This window comes from Schistocerca nitens, chromosome 11, assembly GCF_023898315.1.
Source record: "Schistocerca nitens isolate TAMUIC-IGC-003100 chromosome 11, iqSchNite1.1, whole genome shotgun sequence".
Lineage (NCBI taxonomy): Eukaryota > Metazoa > Arthropoda > Insecta > Orthoptera > Acrididae > Schistocerca > Schistocerca nitens.
Genome location: NC_064624.1, coordinates 151,269,677 through 151,291,498, shown reverse-complemented (window position 1 = coordinate 151,291,498; position 21,822 = coordinate 151,269,677). Strand labels below are relative to the sequence as shown.

General features: G+C 40.0%; 2 protein-coding genes and 1 long non-coding RNA gene across 26 annotated transcripts in view; 1 reads left to right on the top strand and 2 right to left on the bottom strand.

Annotated features, from left to right (window-relative positions):
* Positions 1-21,822, bottom strand: part of LOC126213457 (ras-related protein Rab-18-like) — a 289,633-nt gene that overhangs the window by 137,846 nt on the left and 129,965 nt on the right. The gene's annotated exons all lie outside the window — the stretch shown is intronic.
* Positions 1-21,822, top strand: part of LOC126213454 (uncharacterized) — a 449,182-nt gene that overhangs the window by 363,894 nt on the left and 63,466 nt on the right. For 10 of the 24 annotated variants that reach the window (XM_049941223.1, XM_049941221.1, XM_049941222.1 and 7 more), the window contains one exon: positions 15,176-19,512. The exons of 5 other annotated variants lie outside the window; for them this stretch is intronic. In XM_049941223.1, the coding sequence (XP_049797180.1) occupies positions 16,515-17,744 (1,230 nt within the window). In that variant the 5' untranslated portion in view covers positions 15,176-16,514 and the 3' untranslated portion in view covers positions 17,745-19,512. Of the gene's footprint in view, positions 1-5,749; positions 5,856-7,208; positions 7,228-15,175; positions 19,513-21,822 lie in introns of those variants that run through there. 9 more of the 24 variants (XM_049941219.1, XM_049941225.1, XM_049941227.1 and 6 more) reach the window with 4 other exon arrangements.
* The window catches only part of LOC126213459 (uncharacterized), a 144,043-nt gene that overhangs the window by 76,080 nt on the left and 46,141 nt on the right, over positions 1-21,822 (bottom strand). The window lies entirely within an intron of this gene.

Here is a 21,822-nt window from a genome sequence, read left to right as displayed (position 1 = left end):
TTTTTTAGTACCATGGCCAGTCATCAGTCCAGTCATGAGTTTTATCTCTTTCCTGTTCAATCCCAGGATTACCGAGCTTCTAATAAAACATGGCATGGGCATTATTAAATTACCATGTTTTTATTTATGGACCTTGGTCCAATATCTTATGTGATGTTTCCTAAGCCAGTTCCATAGTTCTAATTTAATCATAGCCTTGGTGATTGTCAGGGCAGGTTCCAGTCCAGTAAATGGTTATGTTGCCCCCATCCTATCCAGTCTGTCGGCTTGTTCGTTGACACAGATCCCTGAGTGGCCAGGAACCCTCACTAGGTTTACCCTTTTGCTTCCCCCTAGCTCCACCAGAGCCTTGTGGCAATCTGCAACAATCTTAGATCTTATTGCAGGAGCTGCTAATGATTTCAGAGCTTCCTAGCTGTCTGAAGAGATGTGGACGCTATGGTCCTTGTAGCACCTACACATATTCTCCTCCACACATGCCCATATTGCAGTAATTTCAGTATGGAATACAGAGGCCAGTTTTCCTAGAGAGATGATGCCCTCCAGTCTTGGTTGAACCCCGTACACCCCTGCCCCAATGCCTTGGTCTGTTTTTGACCCATCAGTGAACCAAGTGATGTCACCCGTACCATGTCTAACTGTTTTTTCCCACTGCTCCCTGCTTGCAATTATTATATATTAAGGCTTGTCAAAGCAGATAGGAGTTATTATATAGTTGTCTGCACCTTAGCAAGCCCCTTAGCTGCAACCACCTGTTGTACCTTCTTCCACCACACTACAGCCCTGTAGGAAATCCTAGGTCTGATCGCTGTGGTGTATATCCAGTGCATACCCCTGGGGCTTAGGCCCCAGTTTTTGCCACAAAGCCCTTGCAGTACGCACTAGAGTACTTTTTGCCTTGGAGCAGATACTGTTAATGTGAGGGGTCCATGTTAACTTCTCATCTAAGGTTACTCCTGGATATTTCACTATCCCCTTCACAGGTAGAGTTTCATTGAAGAGCTTTAGATTCCAACTTGAGTGTTGAATATGTCTCTTTGTAAATGGCACCTCAACAGTCTTAGGATTAATCTGCAGATCCTGTTTAATGCACTAATTTTTAACAGTGCTCAAACTTTCGTGTGCCATATTTCTAACTGTATCAGAAAATTTGCCAAGTATTACTACGACAAAGTTATCTATATCCTTGGCAGATGCAGTCTTGAATTTAAATCCATAATGAGTTCGTTCACCACTAGATTCCACAATAGAGGGGACAAAACTCCTCCTCGTGGGCAGGCTATAGTGTTGTTAATTACCATCTTTTCATTCATCATGGTAGCCTCTACCTTCCTTCCACTAAGTATGGCCCTGGTCCACCCGCATATAGTGGTCCCCAGGTCAGGCACCTCTGCTGCCCTTACCATGGAATTGAAGGTCGTGTTACTGAAGGCCCCTCGATATCCAGAAAGATGCAGAGGGCTAGTTCTTGGAACTGAAGTGCTTTCTCCACCTTCCAATGAGTTGGTGGAGAGCTGTCTCACATTATTTACCTGGTTGATATGCGCACTGGTTTGAATGGAGCGGGGCCCTACTTAGCCTCCTCTCCCCAACACATACATTAACCAGTTTTTCCACAGTTTTGAGAATGAAGGAGGACAGACTGATTGGTCTCGTATCCTTAGCCTTGGTATGATCAATTCCCCCTGGCTTTGGAATGAAGACCACCTTCACTGCCCTCCAAGCACTGGGAATGATTCCTACTGCCAGGCTAACCCTGAATAGCCTGCATAGGACTCATATGAGCTGGAAAAATTCCATCTGGGTCACGTGACTTGGATGGTTGGAATGTTCCCACCACCCAATTGATTTTATTAAAGTACACACACACTCCTTGGCAAATTCGCAGTCCTCTCTTCAAGTGCCTGAGAACCGTTGTCTCTCCAGCATCACATTGTGGACTGTGTTGTCTGGCAGAGCATATTAAGGAAAGTGAGTTTTGAGGAGCAGTTCCAGCGTCTCATGTGTTGTCTTTGTATATTCCCCATCCTCCTTCCTCAATGTAACTCCTGGATTGGTTGGTACCCTAGTGACAATCTTGTGCAGTCTTGCTTGTGCAGCCATGCTCTACACTTCCTCACAGAATGCCTTTCAAGATGCCTCCTTTGCTTGTCTGATTGCAAGATTGTATTTGACAAGGGCATCATGATATTTAGCCCATTGTCCTTTACTTCTTACAATATTAAATAGTATAAGTATCTGTTTTCTTTGCATTTCTAAGTTGTTATTCCACCAAGGCACACTCCTATTTGTGCACTTCTTGGTGATTGTGAAGTTGTCCCGATATGAGGTCACTACGGCAGAGGTAACAGCAGCTGCTACTTCCTCCATTTCTACTGGATTCCTTATCGAGGTTTTAATTTCAAATAATTCTAAATCAAGGTCCCTCCTATATGTATCCCAGTCTGCTTTCCTGGGATTCCTATAGGTCATGGTCTGTCTGATTCCCATTTCATCCTTGAGTTTAATGTATATGTGGTCTGATGAGGATGACTCCAGCACCACATGCCATTGTTTGACATAGCTGCCCATCATCATGGAAGTAAAGGTTGTGTCAATTACTTCCCTTCTGCTATTCCTGAATGTGGGTTCATTGCTCCTATTCAGGACCTCTTAAGTTGTTAGCTGAAAGGAGTTCAAGAAGGTACTCGCCTCTACAGTTGGTGTCCTTACTGCCCCACACTAGGTTGTGGGCACTGGTGTCACATCCCACCAGCAGTTTGTCACTTTGCTGATGGCAAGTCTCTACCAGTCTCCTCACCTCCAAGAGAGGAGGAGAGCTGCCTTCGTAAGGGAGGTATGCTGAGGCCAAAACAGTTTCCCTCATGATACCTTCCTCATACTGAAGCATTTTAATGGTCACTAAATCCCTAGAGCACAAATCCATCATTGGCATGAAAGAAATTCCATTTCTTACATAGATGCTTGTTCTGGAGTTTCTTAGATTTCTAGCATAGATCAGCTTACCTCCAGTGCCACTGAGGCCCAATACACCACCTTCATATAAACAGGGTTCTTGGATCAGGGTCACTTTCACTTCCTGGCTTCTCAGGTAGCGACTCAGGGCTGCAGAGGCCCCTTTTACTGTGCTGCAGATTAATCTGCAGCACCTCCAGGCTCTGTCATGCTTCCATCTTTGAGAAGACTGACAGCGACCTGCGAGAACACTAAAAGCAATTTCAGGTCCTGCTCCTGCATCACCTTCAGGGACTTCTCTCTGACCTCCTCTACCGCTGTTCGCCCTTCCAGTGCAGCCTTCTTGTTGACCAGTCTTCTGTCGATACTTTTGGGTTCTGGGCCCCTCTTTTCCCAAACTAAGTCCTAGGAGAGACTTCCTTAAGGATCTTTGGTTCCCATGTTTGCAGTCTTAAGAAGCTCCACTGCCATCTTAACCAGCAGCTTTGCATCTTTCCATGGGGATATCATGAGCACCTTTTCCTTAAGCCATTCCACCATGTGTACCCCCTCACAGACAAAAATGAGGGCACCATGATCTAGATAGACCCTCCTGAAGTTGGGTCTTGGGCCAGCGCCCCCTCACCCCTCCCAACCTTCCCAGTCTTTTCAAAGAGGGCCATCTGTACCAATTCCTCCTGCTGTGAAGTGATGGCCACCAGTGGACAGCCTTCCTGGATAACTGCCACCCTAAAAAGCGAGAGTGCAGTACTATAGGTCTGTTTCCCTATTTCTTGCCTCGCTTTTTTCTGGACTCTCTTATCCAGGAAGGAGGGAGTCTTTTGATTCTTCCCTATCCTATCTTTGACGTAGTGGGGATCTTCTTATTACCTTCTGTACCAATTCCTCCTGCTGTGAAGTGATGGCCACCAGTGGACAGCCTTCCTGGATAACTGCCACCCTAAAAAGCGAGAGTGCAGTACTATAGGTCTGTTTCCCTATTTCTTGCCTCGCTTTTTTCTGGACTCTCTTATCCAGGAAGGAGGGAGTCTTTTGATTCTTCCCTATCCTATCTTTGACGTAGTGGGGATCTTCTTATTACCTTCAACCTGAGACAGTTTTTCCTGGGTGTCTTAGGTTCACGTCTCTTTAGTTCCCTCCACTTGTCTTTAGGAAGCCATTCTCTTCCTTCCTTTTTCCTCTGTTCGCTGAGTAGTTTCCTCCTCTTAGCCCCAGACAAGCCTTTGATCTGGTCTAGCTTCTCGGTTACAGTTCCCACTTCTGGCTCAGGTCTAGACTGTGATTCAGTAATGGGAATGCCTTCCATCGGTACTGTCCCTGATGTTTGGATATCTCAGGTCTGTTTGCTCCTCAGTTTGTTTTTCTATGTTTTCTTTAATCATGTCCATATTGGTCCCACAATATTTGGGGATCTACAAGGTCCACACCACATATACCCCCCGTGGTGTAAGGCTACTTACTCAGGGAGGTCACCTGATATCCCTGAGGCTTGGTTTGCAACACATCTTCCCATGTGCCATGCACCCCTTGGCACGGATCACATCACACCTTGGGTTGGGTCAGGGAGTTGGGTAGTACTAGGTGTGGATAGGGAAGATGGGACGTGTTGGGCCACTCTTAGTCTGATCCATCAGCTGAGGCCTTTCCAACAGTAGTAGGTCCTCAACCTTCGGCATAGCCCTCAGCTTCATGCAGATACTTAAGCCTCTCCATCCGCACGGACAGTGCTTCGTCGAGGTGGTGTCCCCCAGAGAGGATGCTAATACATACCTCATTCGTCTTTTCAACAGTATGAGTATTAAACTGGTGCAATTCTCCTGGGTTTTCCTTTGTAAAGGAACATTTGAAAACAGAGTTAAGCATTTTAGTTTTTGCTTTGTTACCCTCAGTTTTGCTTTCTGTCTCATTTGCTAGTTTCTGTTCCCCCCAAGTATGGTGACACTACCATTCTTTACGTATGACCAGAATTTCTTTGGGCTTTCTGAAAGAACGTTTTACAACATTGTGCTGTAGTATTTACTTAAGGCTTCACACATTGCTCTCTTGGAGGCCAAACATGTTTAATTTGGCACCTGTCTATCTATGATCATTTGCTTTGTTCGACACCTATTATGCAGTGATCTCTGTTCCTATAGAAGTTTCTCTGCTGTACCTGTATACCATGGGTTCCTCTCATTAGGAATAGTTCTACTGGGTACATATTTATCCATTACTTGGTCAACTATCCTTTTATAATTGAATATCCTCATTTATTCAGTTGAGAAGTTATTGTAATTGTTATCAGTAGAAATGTGCTTCCTGATCGACACATGATCTTAGTTTTGTAATTTCCTCCACATTTTCTTGGCTGAAGTTCCTACATATTTTTCTTGTGCACTCTGAATTTAGTTTTGATAGTGATACAAATTGCTCTGCATGGTCCGACACTCCTACATGTAGAACTTATTTCCTTTCACATTTGAATTATAACTGCTTAGAGTATTATCAATAAATGTTGAAGCAGTTACTCTAACACTTGAGTACTGGTGAAAATTTGGATTTAGCCCATTAGTGTCTATCTGCTTTTTAAAGTTTAATAAATTTGCCATCAGTACTTGCATCTGTGTTGAAGTCAGCAAATATAACTAGTTTGTCACACATTTTTCCAGTTTTTATTTTATATAACAATGTTTCAAATTTCTCTAAGAATACCAAGCTTGTGTGGTTCCCAGGGATGTGATACATACTGACAATTAATATATAATATATTTGTAGCTTCCATGCAACTACTTTCAAATGTAATTCCTCCACACAGGTGGCTAAAATTCCCTCTGATTATATAGTCTACCAAGGACTGAACTAGTACACAAGAGCTTCCATATCCAGTGGCTCTATATAATCTGGTAGCCAGTTCATAGCCTGTAAGTTTATTGAGGAAGTGGATATTTTTAATTTTAAGCCATTGTTCATTTAGACATATTACCTTCACTGATAGTAGCATAGCTTCTAAATGAATCTGCATATCATAAAGCTTGCTAGTCATTACTTCAGACCTACCTTCAATGTCCAAATACATAATAAAATTACCACTCCATACACTATCAGGTAAAGCATTTTTAAAACTACAGGGAGTTCCATTTATCTAATGACCGCACACACATGGCTGACTTTGCCAGCCACTGGAGCCATGCAGGCATGTCGAATGCTCCCTGTGTCTCCCTGTTAGTGCCACAGTAAGCGCCTTTCCAGCCAGTGCCATTTAAGCAGTAAAACAAACATCACGAGTCTGCAAATGCAGCAATGGCTATGCCGAAATACTCCAGTGCACAATGAGTGATCATTTATAATTTGTATGTGCGTCCAGAGCCCTCTCATGTTCTACAGAAGTTTTTAAATGCTTGAATTTCAAGTTATGATGCAACTCACAAGTTAGTGAAAAAATTTGGAAATGGGAAGTGCTCATGACAAGAAGTGCAGAAGCTCATCTTGATGACATTGCTTATCACTTGGACAATAAATATCCTTAAAAAGTCTTTTGGACATCTTTCACATTGAACACAAATTTTATGTACCTCTGTACAAAGAACTACTAAGTTATATGGGCTAAAGTCATATAAAGAAATAGTGGAAGAATTTAAACATGGTGATCGGGCTGTCCGTGTTAATATTTGCAAGTGGGTTTTGAAATGTGCCTGACAGTGAATTGTGTTGATACCTCATTCTGTTTTCAGATGAGGCACGATTCAATTTATGTGAGTATGTTAATTCTCAAAACTGTCAATTTTGGAACACTGTCACAGCTATTCTGCTTCACGAGGAACCCATTCATGGTCAGAAAATAGTGTGGTGCATAGTTAGAGGTGACAAAATAATGGGCCCAATAATTTTAATGACACAGTTAACAGTGAAAGGAATGTGCAAGACGTTTGTAACCAATTTTAATGAGTAGAGTTAAAGAGAATGAAGCATTGTATTTTTTCAACAAGTTCCAGTAGAGGCTCATCTGGCAAATTTTTCTTTGCATACAATTCACAAAGTAATTAAACAACAATATCTGGCACAGTTGAAGTCCCAATTTAACCCTATGACATTTTTATTTGTAGGGAGCACTAAAGGCCAAAGTAGCACAACAAATCCACACACGTTGCAGGAACTCAAGGACAATATCCATGGGTCAGTTCATTCACTTTCTCAAAGAGAAGTACATTGTGTGACAAATAATTTCTTCAGTAGATGTGAGGAATGTGTGCAAAAAATTGGCAGGTAGTTCCAGCACCTCAATGCATGACATAGGTGATTACAAAATTTATTTACATATACACTGGCTAGGAAAAAATAGCAACACCAAAAATAATTAATGTAGAGTAATTAAAAATTGTAGGAATAGATTTGCCTAGATAATTTTTTTAAGTAGGTAACATTGCAATGTTATAGTTTACGTAAGTGCAAGATACCATTGCAAATATGAAATTCTGGTGAATTAATAAGTGGCGTAACCACCAGAACTTTGAATGCAAGCATGCAAACGTGTATGCACTGTGTTTTACTGGTGGTGGATGCCAAGTTGTGGGACGGAGTTCTATGCCTGACACACCTGGTCGATACAGGGATGGTTAATACTGTTTGTGGATGAAGCTCGAGTTGTCATCCAGTGATGTCCCACTTGTGCTCAATTGGAGGCAGATCTGGTTATCAGGCTGACTCAGGTAACACATTGACACTGCGTAGAGCACGTTCGCTTACAACAGTGATATGTGGGTGAGCATTACACTGTTGGGAATAAAACCTGGAATTCTGTTCACGAATGGCAGCATAACGGGTCGAATCACCAAACTGACATACAGATTTGCAGTTAGGGTGAATGGGATAACCAGGAGAGTGCTCCTGCTGTCATAGAAAATCACACCCCAGACCGTAACTCCAAGTGTAGGACCAGTGTGTCTAACACACAGACAGGCCGGTTGCAGGCCCTCGACTGCCCTCCTCCTAACCGACACACAGCCGTCACGGCACCGAGGCAGAGGCAGCTTTCATCAGAAGACACAACATACCTCAACCCTGCCCTCCAATGAGCTCTCACTTGACACCACTGCAGTCGCAAATGGTGTCGGTTTGGGATCAGTGGAATGTGTGCTACAGGACGTCTGGCTTGGAGCTGTTCTCAAAGTAACTGATTTGTAACAGTTCACTGTGTCACTGTGGTGCCAACTGCTGCTCATATTGCTATTGCAAATGCAATACAATGCTCTAGAGCCGTATGCCAAACGTGACGGTCTTCCCTCTGGGTAGTGCTGTGTGGCCATCAGGAGCCCGTCTTCTTGCAACTGTACGTTCTCGTGGCCACTGCTGCCAGCAATAATGTACAGTGGCTACATTCCTGTCATGTCTTTCTGCAACAATGTAGACTACCATCTAGCTTCCCATAACCCTATTAAATGACCTTGTTCATGAGGTGTTAATGGTGGCACCTTTGTCACCTTAAAGGCATTCTAGACTAACATCATTTCACCATGTTCAATCTCAAAGGTAATTAATGCTCGGGACCATTATAGCGTGTATTTAAAGCAAGCTGGTGCTACTGGCATCACTCCTATGTGACTGTCCCAAAATCGGAACAGACATCATCTTTCAGATGTAGCAACAAGCCTATCTACTTTCATTTATGTTGCACATCTCCTCATTGCTGTTGCTCACCATCTACTGCACCACGTGTGCAATGGTCAGAAAAATGGAAGATCCTGTAGTTTGGTTGCAAGGTAAAGGTGAGTTGAATACTTGCTCTGCATGTTAATATTGGGCCAGATGAAGTTTGGAAAATTAGCCCATTTCACTAGTTTCTCTGCATGTGAGCATTTAAGGTAATGGCTTGTTTGTTTTTACAGCTGCTCTAGCACACTATTTCATCAACAGCTTTGTTTATACACTCCTGGAAATTGAAATAAGAACACCGTGAATTCATTGTCCCAGGAAGGGGAAACTTTATTGACACATTCCTGGGGTCAGATACATCACATGATCACACTGACAGAACCACAGGCACATAGACACAGGCAACAGAGCATGCATAATGTCGGCACTAGTACAGTGTATATCCACCTTTCGCAGCAATGCAGGCTGCTATTCTCCCATGGAGACGATCGTAGAGATGCAGGACGTAGTCCTGTGGAACGGCTTGCCATGCCATTTCCACCTGGCGCCTCAGTTGGACCAGCGTTCGTGCTGGACGTGCAGACCGCGTGAGACGACGCTTCATCCAGTCCCAAACATGCTCATTGGCGGACAGATCCGGAGATCTTGCTGGCCAGGGTAGTTGACTTACACCTTCTAGAGCACGTTGGGTGGCACGGGATACATGCGGACGTGCATTGTCCTGTTGGAACAGCAAGTTCCCTTGCCGGTCTAGGAATGGTAGAACGATGGGTTCGATGACGGTTTGGATGTACCGTGCACTATTCAGTGTCCCCTCGACGATCACCAGTGGTGTACGGCCAGTGTAGGAGATCGCTCCCCACACCATGATGCCGGGTGTTGGCCCTGTGTGCCTCGGTCGTATGCAGTCCTGATTGTGGCGCTCACCTGCACGGCGCCAAACACGCATACGACCATCATTGGCACCGAGGCAGAAGCGACTCTCATCGCTGAAGACGACACGTCTCCATTCGTCCCTCCATTCACGCCTGTCGCGACACCACTGGAGGCGGGCTGCACGATGTTGGGGCGTGAGCGGAAGACGGCCTAACGGTGTGCGGGACCGTAGCCCAGCTTCATGGAGACGGTTGCGAATGGTCCTCGCCGATACCCCAGGAGCAACAGTGTCCCTAATTTGCTGGGAAGTGGCGGTGCAGTCCCCTACGGCACTGCGTAGGATCCTACGGTCTTGGCGTGCATCCGTGCGTCGCTGCGGTCCGGTCCCAGGTCGACGGGCACGTGCACCTTCCGCCGACCACTGGCGACAACATCGATGTACTGTGGAGACCTCACGCCCCACGTGTTGAGCAATTCGGCGGTACGTCCACCCGGCCTCCCGCATGCCCACTATACGCCCTCGCTCAAAGTCCGTCAACTGCACATACGGTTCACGTCCACGCTGTCGCGGCATGCTACCAGTGTTAAAGACTGCGATGCAGCTCCGTATGCCACGGCCAACTGGCTGACACTGACGGCGGCGGTGCCATTCGATGGCCAACACCGCAGTTCCTGGTGCGTCCGCTGTGCCGTGCGTGTGATCATTGCTTGTACAGCCCTCTCGCAGTGTCCGGAGCAAGTATGGTGGGTCTGACACACCGGTGTCAATGTGTTCTTTTTTCCATTTCCAGGAGTGTATCTGATGTTATTCTCTTCTTACTAGATCCAATCAGTTATTGCCCATGCATTGCAAAACTAGCCTTTTCATAACTGTTGTGATCAAGAAGGTTTACAACAGCATTGACACATTCTTTTTCTACAGTGCTTATCACATTTCTGAATTTTACCCCATGCTTAACAACACCTGACATCTCTTTAGCAGACTTTGATACAAAGTTTGAAACATTGCATGCTTGTCTCTGAATATTTTGACTTGAATATTTTGACTTGATGTATTCATTTTTGGGTGACTGCAGAATTGTTTTTTGAAGATTGTGTATTTGTTTTCGAAGGCTCACTTTTACACATGAGTCTTAACACATTGGTGCTATCTTCTACATTCCCAAGTACAAACTTTTTATTGGTTTCATTTCAGATATATGTAAAATATCGTGCCTCATCTGCTATTGCCACGCAATCTTTTTCTAAATTGTACTTTTTCATTTTTTTTTCAATGTAGAGTATTTCTCTGTTACACATGAGCTAAATGTTACAAAACTATTACTTTTGTCGACTTTTAAATTATTTTGCATTTTTATTTGTGATACTTCATCATTTTTGCAGTGCTTGAATTATTGAGGCCTTGTCTCATATGATAATGGTGTTCTTTTTTTTTTACATGTTTTTGTTACACAAGCAGCATATGATTATGAGTAGGCCACCGTTACCAATATCATATTTGTTCCGCTACAGTTTTTGTGAAACCTCTATTTACAACTATTACCCTGGATACCTTTCCTAACTTTTTTGTAATGCACATTACAATTATTACCACATTTTACTTAACTTTTATCAGAGCAGTTTACACCTAGTCCAATCATTGCCATCTTGTGAAACTCAACTATCAAACTAAAATGTTAAACGGCATTAACAGCATCCCCCTTACTCAGAGGCAATTTTATCTCCTTAACAGTATGTTGAGAGTTGCACTAATAGTCTCTGCCTCAGGTATGAAAATAGCTTCAGAATGGGTGAACATAACATGTGGATTGTCACAAGGATCATTGCATGACCCACTCTTTTTTGTAATCTACATAAATGATCTTCCATTGACTACAAGGGTCAGTTCAAATACTGTAATATTTGCCGATGACACAAGCATACTAACTGAGAGTCCAAACTGAGTCCTGGCAGTCATATCTCAGATGAGAGCTTAATATGCATATAAGTGTTTTGCGGCTAACGGTTTAAGTCCTAACCTCTCACAAACTCGTATTATGGAATTTCAAGCAAACAATAATTACTTTTTAACAACACAAGTAGACATTAATGGTCATACATAAGTTAATGAAGAAGCTCTGTTTGAATATGCTATGCCAATAGATGCATCTCCTATTGTGTTGACCTAAAGACAAGATCAGTGGTTTATTTTGCATGATTTCTAACCCTGCTGCCTTATGGGATTTCTTCTGTGGCAGTGCAATTAAAGTAAATAAAGTTCAGCAGAACTGACCAGTAAGAATATTGTGTGAAGCAGATAACTGTACATCTTAGACGGGTATTTTTAAGGAGCTTGGAATTCTTATTCATTTACTTCTTAACATTTTTTGTTGTTGATAAAGAAAATCAGGTTCAATTGAGCTGTGATATTCACATTAAGAATACAAGACATGAAAATAATTCTCAACCAGACATTGCTTTGTTGTCCAGGGTGGAGAATAGAGCTATGCATGCTGGTGATAAGGTACTCAGCAGGCTCCCATCTAACATAAAGCCAAAAATTTGGGATCCCTACCAATTCAAAAAATAATTAAAAACACATCTCATTACTCACTGTTAATGCAAATTATCTGGGCTTTCATAATTGGGGGATCTAAATTTCTATTATGTGCATGGTAGATAATAGTGTTTCTTATGAAACTCTATAACAAGTAACAATGCACTTTAAACAGGACTCAGTATTTATAGATGTAAAAATATTTTCTTTGAAAGAGAGAACAGTAATTAAGTGAATACTACACTACTAATAGTGGATAAACAGCAGTCATGTAATATAACTAAGTATGTAAATGACATAAGGTGGAATAGCATTGAGCAGTGGAGTGATAGTTCTCAATATGTAACAGAGATGACCGGCCGAAGTGGCCGTGTGGTTCTAGACGTTGCAGTCTGGCACCGCGAGACCACTACGGTCGCAGGTTTAAATCCTCCCTCGTGCATGGATGTGTGTGATGTCCTTAGGTTAGTTAGGTTTAACTAGTTCTAACTTCTAGGGGGCTAATGACCTCAGAAGTTGAGTCCCATAGTACCCAGAGCCATTTTTTGTAACAGAGATGGAATTTCTGTGCTTTGTTTGTCTCATGTTAATGTACACATTCATTCATTACATATCCCTGAGGATTCTCATTGGTGGGGTCTAGGGAACATGATAAATGAATGAATGAATGAATGAATGTGTAATGCTCTTTACCTTATGAATAACTATTTTTGTTTTTGTTTTTGTGAGTGTTGCAAGCTTGGAGAGTAAGCAACAGTTTAAGGGTGCAAAAGGCCTTAGGGTCAAACATCAGTATTTGCAATTCTTTTTACTTCTTTTTCTGTTATTGCTTGCTTCACCTCTGCTAGTGATTTAAAAAGTGAAAAATTCCAAGCTGCTCCCACTGTGAGACTACATTAAACTGAAATTACTGCCTGTGTATATTGTTAGAGAGCTTGCAACTAAAAAAAATTAATAAAAAAAACAAAGGGTATATTGTGTGGTGTAGGACCATTAATTTATTTATTTATTGGTGCTGTGTATCTATAACTGCACAGTATAAAAATATATTGGCCCATTTCTTAAGTACTATAAACATTTCTTGAACTTTTACAAGTCATTCTTAGCAAGAAATGATACTATACAATATTTTGTTTATTTGTGCACTCTACTAATGCAATCCAAACTGGCACTACAGTTCTGTGTTTCTACATACTCAAGTGAAGTTGTGCTTGACAGGTAATCCTTCACAATCAATTTGAAACTGTTTACTTCCATTTGTTTACTTGTTTTATGTAATTCCTTATAAAATTCAATGCCATGACATAATATGCCATTCTGTAATAGTGGTGCATTTCTCTGTTATACATGTACAGTATATGGGGTGTGAAAATTTAGAAAAAAGAAAAGGGGAAAAGATTTCCTCAGTATTAATTTCGAATGCTTGATAAGCATTTGTATGACAAACAGATGCAGAATAGTTGTTATTCAGGTGAAGAGTTACCATAGGACAATCTGCAAATTTGAGTGGGAGAGAACACATACTTAAACTATTGTCACACAGAGCAGGAATTCAGATGTCAACATTGGCTGAACTGAGTTTTGATATCAGAGTGAGAAAAATGCATGTCAAGGAGTACTTCCAAACATGCAGACCAATACTGAGCATGTCAGATGTTCTAAATACACATCTGAATGTGGACAAATGAGATGGAAGAACGCCAACCAAGTTACAGGCAGGTCATCTCTTCCTTTGGTAGTGCTAGAAAGAGCATCAAGGCCACTTAAGACATGAGATTAATTACATGTTTTGACAGATGTGATGAAAGGAAAGGAATGTTTGTACAACTTGCAAACTATTATAAAAAACTCTCCCAGTTAGATTGTAACTGGGGTGTGTTGAAAGGTGAAAATCTTTCACCCAGAGCTATGCAGTCCAAAGGAGTGTTGTGTAGAATTTTTAAATGAGCAAAATGTGTTCAACATTCATACCAACAAGAAAAGAGAAGGCATGCAAAGTTCTTAGATTTGTCTGTTAATGATGCAGTATGTAGGGCAAAATTGTGCAATTTTGCATAAAATGGAATATTTGGCTGAGCACTATGTTCACAAAAAGTTAAAACAACTCCATTGACATTCAAGGCACTTGGCCACAATTTGCTTTATGGATTGAAGCTGAGAAAACTGGTGTGTGTGTGTGTGTGTGTGTGTGTGTGTGTGTGTGTGTGTGTGTGTGTGTGTGTGTGTGTGTGTGTATACATCATTAAACGTTTGTATGGATATTATTCAGGAGTTTTACACAGCCAGTTGTGAAGTGCACCGGCACAAACTGTACCAGTTCACATTTGTCGAAACCATCTTTGTCTAGCCAAGGAAAACTTGTTGTTCAGCACAACAGTTTTTTACATCTAGATGTGCAATATGAGATTTTCACTCTGCAGCAGACTGTGTGCTGATATGAAACTACCTGACAGATTAAAACTCTGTTCTGGGCCGAGAGTCAAACTCGGGACCTTTGCCTTTCGCAGGCAAGTCCTCCACCAAATGAGCTACCCAAAGACGACTTACGTCTCATCCTCACAGCTTTAGTTCTGCCAGTATCTCATCTCCTACCTGTGAACCTTGCAAAACTAGCACTCCTGGAAGAAGGGATACTGTGAAGACATGGCTTAGCCACAGCCTGGGGATGTTTCCAGAATGAGATTTTCACTCTACAATGGAGTGTGTACTGATGTGAAACTTGCCCGTGAAAGACAAAGGTCCCAAGTTCAAGTCTCAGTCGGCCACACAGTTTTAATCTACCAGCAAGTTTTAGAAATGAGTGTGTGTCATATTATGCATCAGCAGCTAGGTAGTGAAGTGCTACTGCTTGGTCATGCTGCACTACTACAGTGAACTGTTGTTTATGTAGGGGCCTTATTTCACTTCTTTTTAATCGTTTTGGAACGTTTCAGATAGCATAAATGTGTCTATACCCGTTTTCCACTTATTGCTTGTGGTACTATTGTTGTAATGTACTAAATTATAGAGTGCCAAAGAAATGACAGTTGTGATTAGCCAAATAGTCAGCTTTGACTAACTGAAGTTTACTGTTGTAAGGATTTATTTTCTGTCCATTGCAATTTTAAGTGAATAATTTGAGTATACACCTCCCAAAGTCAAGCCTGTATTCTTTATCAAAATCTTTGTTTTATGTTTCAGACAGAAGATAGGAATGAAGTGCCAACCTATTCTGAACTGAGAGTGCAGTCTGTAGCAAATTATGTGGAGAGTTTGCATAGCAACAGTAGTAATACAAGGTGTCCAACAAAGGACTTGCTAACATTAGAATTAAATAGCATGAAAATAGTAGAACAGACATTATGTTTATTGTGAAAGCAGTAAGAACTTTATACACAAGCTTTGAAATAATAGTTACAAAACATGGAACTGTCATAGCAAAACAATGTACTTATAAATAATACTCCAAAGTTCAGAGCAATCAGTTAATCAACTTCAAATGGAGAGGCAGCATGTAAATGTTGGGCCAGTGGCAGCTGTAGTTACTCCTGAAGATGTCACCATAGTTTCTGAAAGAATACAGCAGAATATGAGGAAATTTTCCCAAACAATTTCTATAGAGGCTGGTTTGAAGTGTTCAAGGATGCATACACTACTGAGAAATGGTCCACATATGTTCCTATTCAAAATCCAAAGCCACCGGGTCATATCTGTAACCACTATGAAATAAAGGGCTTACTGCAGACCAAATTCTCACAATAAGTGAAGGATTTGGTGCTGGCTGCATCTGGTTTACTGGTTAGGGATACATCCATCTGAATGTGTTGGAGAATAAGAAAACTGGCAATTTTGAGGTACCAAAAAGCCCCTTCTGTATGAAGAAAAACCATTGCATTCTCCTAAAGCTATTGTTTAGGCTTGTGATATGCAGCAGGCATACAATGAGCCCTTATGTCATGCAAGAATCAGTAGCTAGTAAACATTATAATTTTTGAAAAGTTTGTCATCAAACAATAAGCATTAGAGCATCAATGTGCACTGAGTGATTCATGCAAAATGGGGCCTGACCACATCCGACCAAACAGGTGTTCCACTTTCTTGAGGAATACTTTGAGAATAGGGTCATTGTGTGGATTATCCCATTTTTATGGACACAGGCATGGAAAGCCTCCATATTCACTCAGTCTGACTTTTGGGACTACTTTTCTGGGACACGTTGAAATACATTATCAACTGGGACCATCCCACCACACTGGATGAATATGAACTGTTTGCATTGCAACTGAATCCTTAATAAAAAGAAAATATGGCTTCGAATTCAATTTTTCTGAATCTACAAGAGAAAATACTCAGTCAACTACATGCATTGACAATATTTTAACAAATTATGAATTTGAAGATGGATATAAATTTTGTCTAGATCTAGGAATTTCTGATCATTCAGCATTATTCATTGAGCTACCCCGAGCAGGTAGAGAAGTCCCATGTAAAAAAGCTTATGTAAAAAGGATCTTCAACCAAGAAACTTTGACTCTATTCCATGATAAGCTCAAGGAGACAGAATGGCACTTTGATAAAAAATATTTCATGCACAGCAAATTTTGAAGCATTTCTAGGGGATTTTCTAAGTGTTTTCAATGAAATGTTTCCACAAAAGACTTATTTTAATAAAATGACAAAATTAAAATGGATCACTAAAGGTATAAAAATCTCCAGTGCTAAGAAAAGGCAGCTACATAAGGAACCAAGACATAATAAAAAAATTGAATTTATTGAATATGTTAAACGATACAAAATTACATTTAAGAAAGTTGTCAAAGCAGCAAAGCAAATGACACATAATAAATTATTCTTAAAACATGAGAATAAATCAAAGGCAGTGTGGTCAGTTGTAAAACAAGAATTAGATACCAAATCCTCTAGACATGGAATTAGTACAATTAAGCTTGAAGATGAGATCATTGTAAATCCGGCTAGAATTTCAGAATGCTTCAATGAGTTCTTCATTAATGTAGTGAAACCAGAGGTTAATATTGCAGATTATGAGAACAATGTATGTCCCTTTGGACTAAATCATAATTCTGAATGCCTCTTTAAATTCAAAACAGTTTCAACAATAGATGTAGAAAAAATTATATTAAAACTAAAAAACAAAAATTCTGCAGGTTGGGATGGAATACCAGCAAAAGCCCTTAAATTTGTGTGTAAAATAATAGGATACCCACTATCTAAAGTAATAAACCAATCCTTTGAACAAGGAAGCTTCCCAGAGGTACTGAAGTATGCAGAAGTAAAACTGTTGCTCAAAAAGGGTTCAAGAGAGGATATGGGGAATTATCGTCCCATCTCCCTCCGTCCAGTCCTATCAAAAATGTTTGAAAACGCTGCTGCTATGCAGATTCAAAATTTTATGGAGAAATATGATATTATTACGGAAAACCAATTTGGTTTCCAGCGTGGCAAAAGTACTACTGATGCAATTAACAAGTTTATCGACAAGATCAGCACATCATTAGACAACCATAATAAAGTAGCAGGAATATTTTGTGATCTCACAAAAGCCTTTGACTCTGTAAATCACGCACTGCTCATCTATAAGCTTGACAAGAGTAATGTTCTAAATTGGCTTACTTCATACTCATCAAATAGGAAACAGAGTGATTGTCTCATCAAATGCAGCAAATTACTATTCAAAATGGAAAACAGTAGCCCAAGGTGTCCCTCAAGGCTCGATTCTAGGACTTATTTTGTTATTGTTCTATATAAATGATTTACCGAACAATATAAATGCTCCATTGATTTTATTTGCATATGACACATCTGCATTAACTGAAAACCAGAAGCCCAAAAACATCCCTCTCTACATAATAAACACAATGAACAAACTAGAAACATGGTTCCAACTGAATGGATTAAGATTGAACATCCCCAAAACCCGCATGGTCCAGTTCAGAACAAAACAGTCAAAGCCCCAAGAAATTAAAATAACTCATAAAAATCAGGATATAGAAGAAGTGGATTCTGTCAAGTTTTTAGGGTTAAACTTAGATAAAAATTTAAATTGGAATAAACATGTTGACTACCTGCTAAACAAATTATGTAGCTTTGCATTTGCTATGCAAATATTAGCTGGTGCAACAGACATGGATACAAGGAAAATTGCATACCACAGCTACTTTCAATCAGTTGTAAGGTATGGTATTATTTTTTGGGGAAATTCAAGCAATATATTGCGCATAGTAAAGTTGCAGAAAAGAATAATAAGGAACATGTGTACTGCCCATCAAATGGTTCAAATGGCTCTGAGCACTATGGGACTTAACATCTGTGGTCATCAGTCTACTGCCCATCCAAGGACATCATGTTGCCTACTATTTGAAAAACAACAGTTATTAACAGTTCCCTCCTTATACATGTATGATATTATCATCTTTCTACATAGCAATTTAGAGTTATTCGAGAAAAACTGTTTCAATCACACATATAATATGAGAAACAAAGACAATTTTATGCTTCCCACTAATCGCTTAAACCTATATGTGCAGTCTCCTTAGTATATGGCAACGAAAATTCATAACAAGCTAAAAGGAAAGAATGTTCTGAGTATGAACCTAGAGACACTGAAATCAAAGCTATATGATATACTTGTCAAACGCTGCTACTACACTGTTGGGGAGTTCATGAAAGATGAACTGAACATTTGAGCAGGATAAATTTACATATAGTCTTGTGTGTAAATGTAGCTATCCTTCACAAAAAGGAGGAAAGAAAAATAAAAGTTTATAATAATGTTAAAATTCTTTGTACCAATCAGGCCTAAGTTAAGTTATCCATTTTTTTGACCTGTCTCCTGTACACTAATAATATGATTAGAAATTGTATGTTATGAGACGAATAAAACACTATTCACTATTCATTTCCATACATTTCAAGATGTGTTAACAAATGATGATCAGTGAGCATTTTGAAAAGATTGTGATGTGATTGCAAAGGCTGCTTGCTAAAGATAAATTTATTTATGCATGCTGATAAAAGCAGACATTATACAGTGCCTTAGCAGTTTTTCTAAGTATTATTCATAACTTCTGTACAAAATTCTTTGTGTTCAAAATTAATCTACCATTCATTCAATTCTTTTCTTTTCTGTGTTAGTTAATTATAAATCAGGGAGTCCTTGGTTGGCTACCCTTTATATTTATAGTTAATGAAAACCCAGCAACTACACACACAATTCTTCAGTCCGCAGATCTTCAAACTTCCACTCCTAGGTACTCCACAATGAAGAAAAGGGAGCAGAATGATAAATATGGTCCTGAAATTGAGTCAATCACTAATACACTGCAGGACGTTGATGATGAAACAGATATTTTTGCTAAATTTTTGGGAGCATAAATCAGAAAAATTGTTCCGAGGAGAAAAGGGATGTAAACCTAATATTAATGAAAGTCTTGTGTAAATCATTAAATGAATAAATTTTATATTGGAATGTAATTTGCTTTAGGACTATGGAGTTATAATCAGCACTTTTTTTACTGTGAACTCTGTTCTTCAATATCGCTGTAGAACTTCATGCTACATTCACGCCAAGAGTTTGGAAAAGGTAAATATAATGTTCAAGGCAGCAATTTATGCTGGTTGGTACATGTTGTGTTTGCTAAGACTGAGTAAATGTATCACGAATAAATATAGCATGTAAGGTTTTGGCAGAATGTAAATAATATGGGAGTAAAGGAAACAACCTACCAAACAGGAGAATCATTGATTTGTCAACAGAAACACAAAACAGAATGGAAATTTTGCTACCTTTTGGATAGGCCTATCATACACTGAAGACTAGCCCAAACAGGCCTTTTTTGTGCTGTCTGGGGTTTGAGAATTTTTTGACTGGTGAGGATTTTTTTTTAAATTTTGGGCCTATATGTGTAAAATTACATTTTTAATCATTCTCTTGCATGCTTCTCTCATCCAGTCTTCGAACAAATGCATACAACAATAGGGAGTTATGGTTACAGGTTATGCCACAACTTTTCACTTAGTAATTTTGCTAAACAACAGGGGCTATATGTCTGTTCTGTTTTCATGTGTCAAGTGACTCATCTGTGCATTTTTATCATTTTTATCTCTGTTTATTTTTTATCTCACCATTGAGGAATAGGCAAAAACAGTGTGTTTTAATATTAATCTACAACAGGAATACAAATTTGTGAAATTGTGTAATGACAGTGACAATGAATCTATTTATTGCACAATATGTAATGGAGAACTTCCTGCTGCATATAAATGGAAAGGTGATATTAAAGACTATGCAAAAACAGCAATATGTTACGTAGCAAATGTATACTGAACAAAGTAATGTAAAATGCCTCTCTGTAAGTGATTAATCACTGGGACTTCAGACAGTTACTGATGTCAAGAGAAAGGCAAGGAACAAAGACAATTACTGATGTCAAGAGAAAGGCAAGGAACAACATTTATGATACACATCAAATAGGACAGATTATAGATGTGGTATGTCTTCTTGTAAAACTCCAGGACTGTAGACAGGAAAGTAGCATATAGTAAACAGATTATGGTAGTGGGCAAGCTCTTGTCACAAGAGTACAATCCTGAGCTGGCTGTTTCTCAAGGAGTTACTTGCGGGGTAGGGGAGTGGCTCTGTACATAAAAGACAGTATTTCATTTAAGTACATAGACGTATCATGACACTGCACTGAACAGATATTTGAAAGCTGTGCAGCATTAGTTGAATTTAGTGAAACTAAACTTCTAATTGCTGTTGTTTATAGGTCCCCTAACTCCGCCTTCAGAGCATTTTTGCTCAAGCTAGAGAGGGTTCTTGATTCACTTTGTAGGAAGTACCAGAAAGTACTCAGTAGTAAAGCCGCTTTATAAAAAGGGAGAAAGGGATAATGTAGATAATTTTAGACCTATTTCTATGCCATCAGTGTTTGCAAAAGTTATCGAAAAGGCTGTGTATGTAAGGTTAATTGATCATTTTATATCACACGATTTGCTATCAAATGTACAATTCGGATTTAGAAGTCGTTTGACAACTGAAAATGCTACATTCTCTTTTCTCTGTGAGGTACTGGATGGGCTAAACAAAAAGTTTTGAACGCTTGGTGTATTTTTTGATTTAACAAAGGCATTTGACTGTGTTGATCTCACAATATTGCTCCAGAAGTTGGACCATTACGGAATAATGGGAGTAGCTCACAATTGGTTCACCTCTTACTTTAGCAACAGGCAGCAAAAAGTCATTATTCACAATGTTGATAATGGCTGTGATGTGGGATCTGAGTGGGGTACTGTCAAGTGGGGGGGGGGGGGGGTGCCACAGGGATCAGTGTTGGGGCCGCTCCTGTTCCTTATTTATATAAATGATATGCCCTCTAGTATTATGGGTAACTCTAAAATATTTCTGTTTGCTGATGACACTAGCTCGGTAGTAAAGGATGTTGTGGGCAACAGTGACTCGGTTTCAAGTAGTGCAGAACATGACCTCAGTTCATAGCTTGTAGAAAATAAACTAACGTTAAATCACAGTAAGACTCAGTTTTTACAGTTTTTAACACACAATTCAACAAAACCTGACGTTTTAATCTTGCAGAATGGGCATATGATTAGTGAAACTGGACATTTAAAATTCCTAGGTGTTCAGATAGATAGTAAGCTGTCGTGGAAAGCCCACATTCAGGATATTGTTCAAAGACTTAATACTGCCATTTTCACTATTTGAACGGTATATAAAGCGAGTGATACTTCGACACGTAAATTAGTCTACTTTGCTTATTTTCATTCACTCATGTCGTATGGTATTATGTTCTGGGGTAACTCTTCCCATTCTA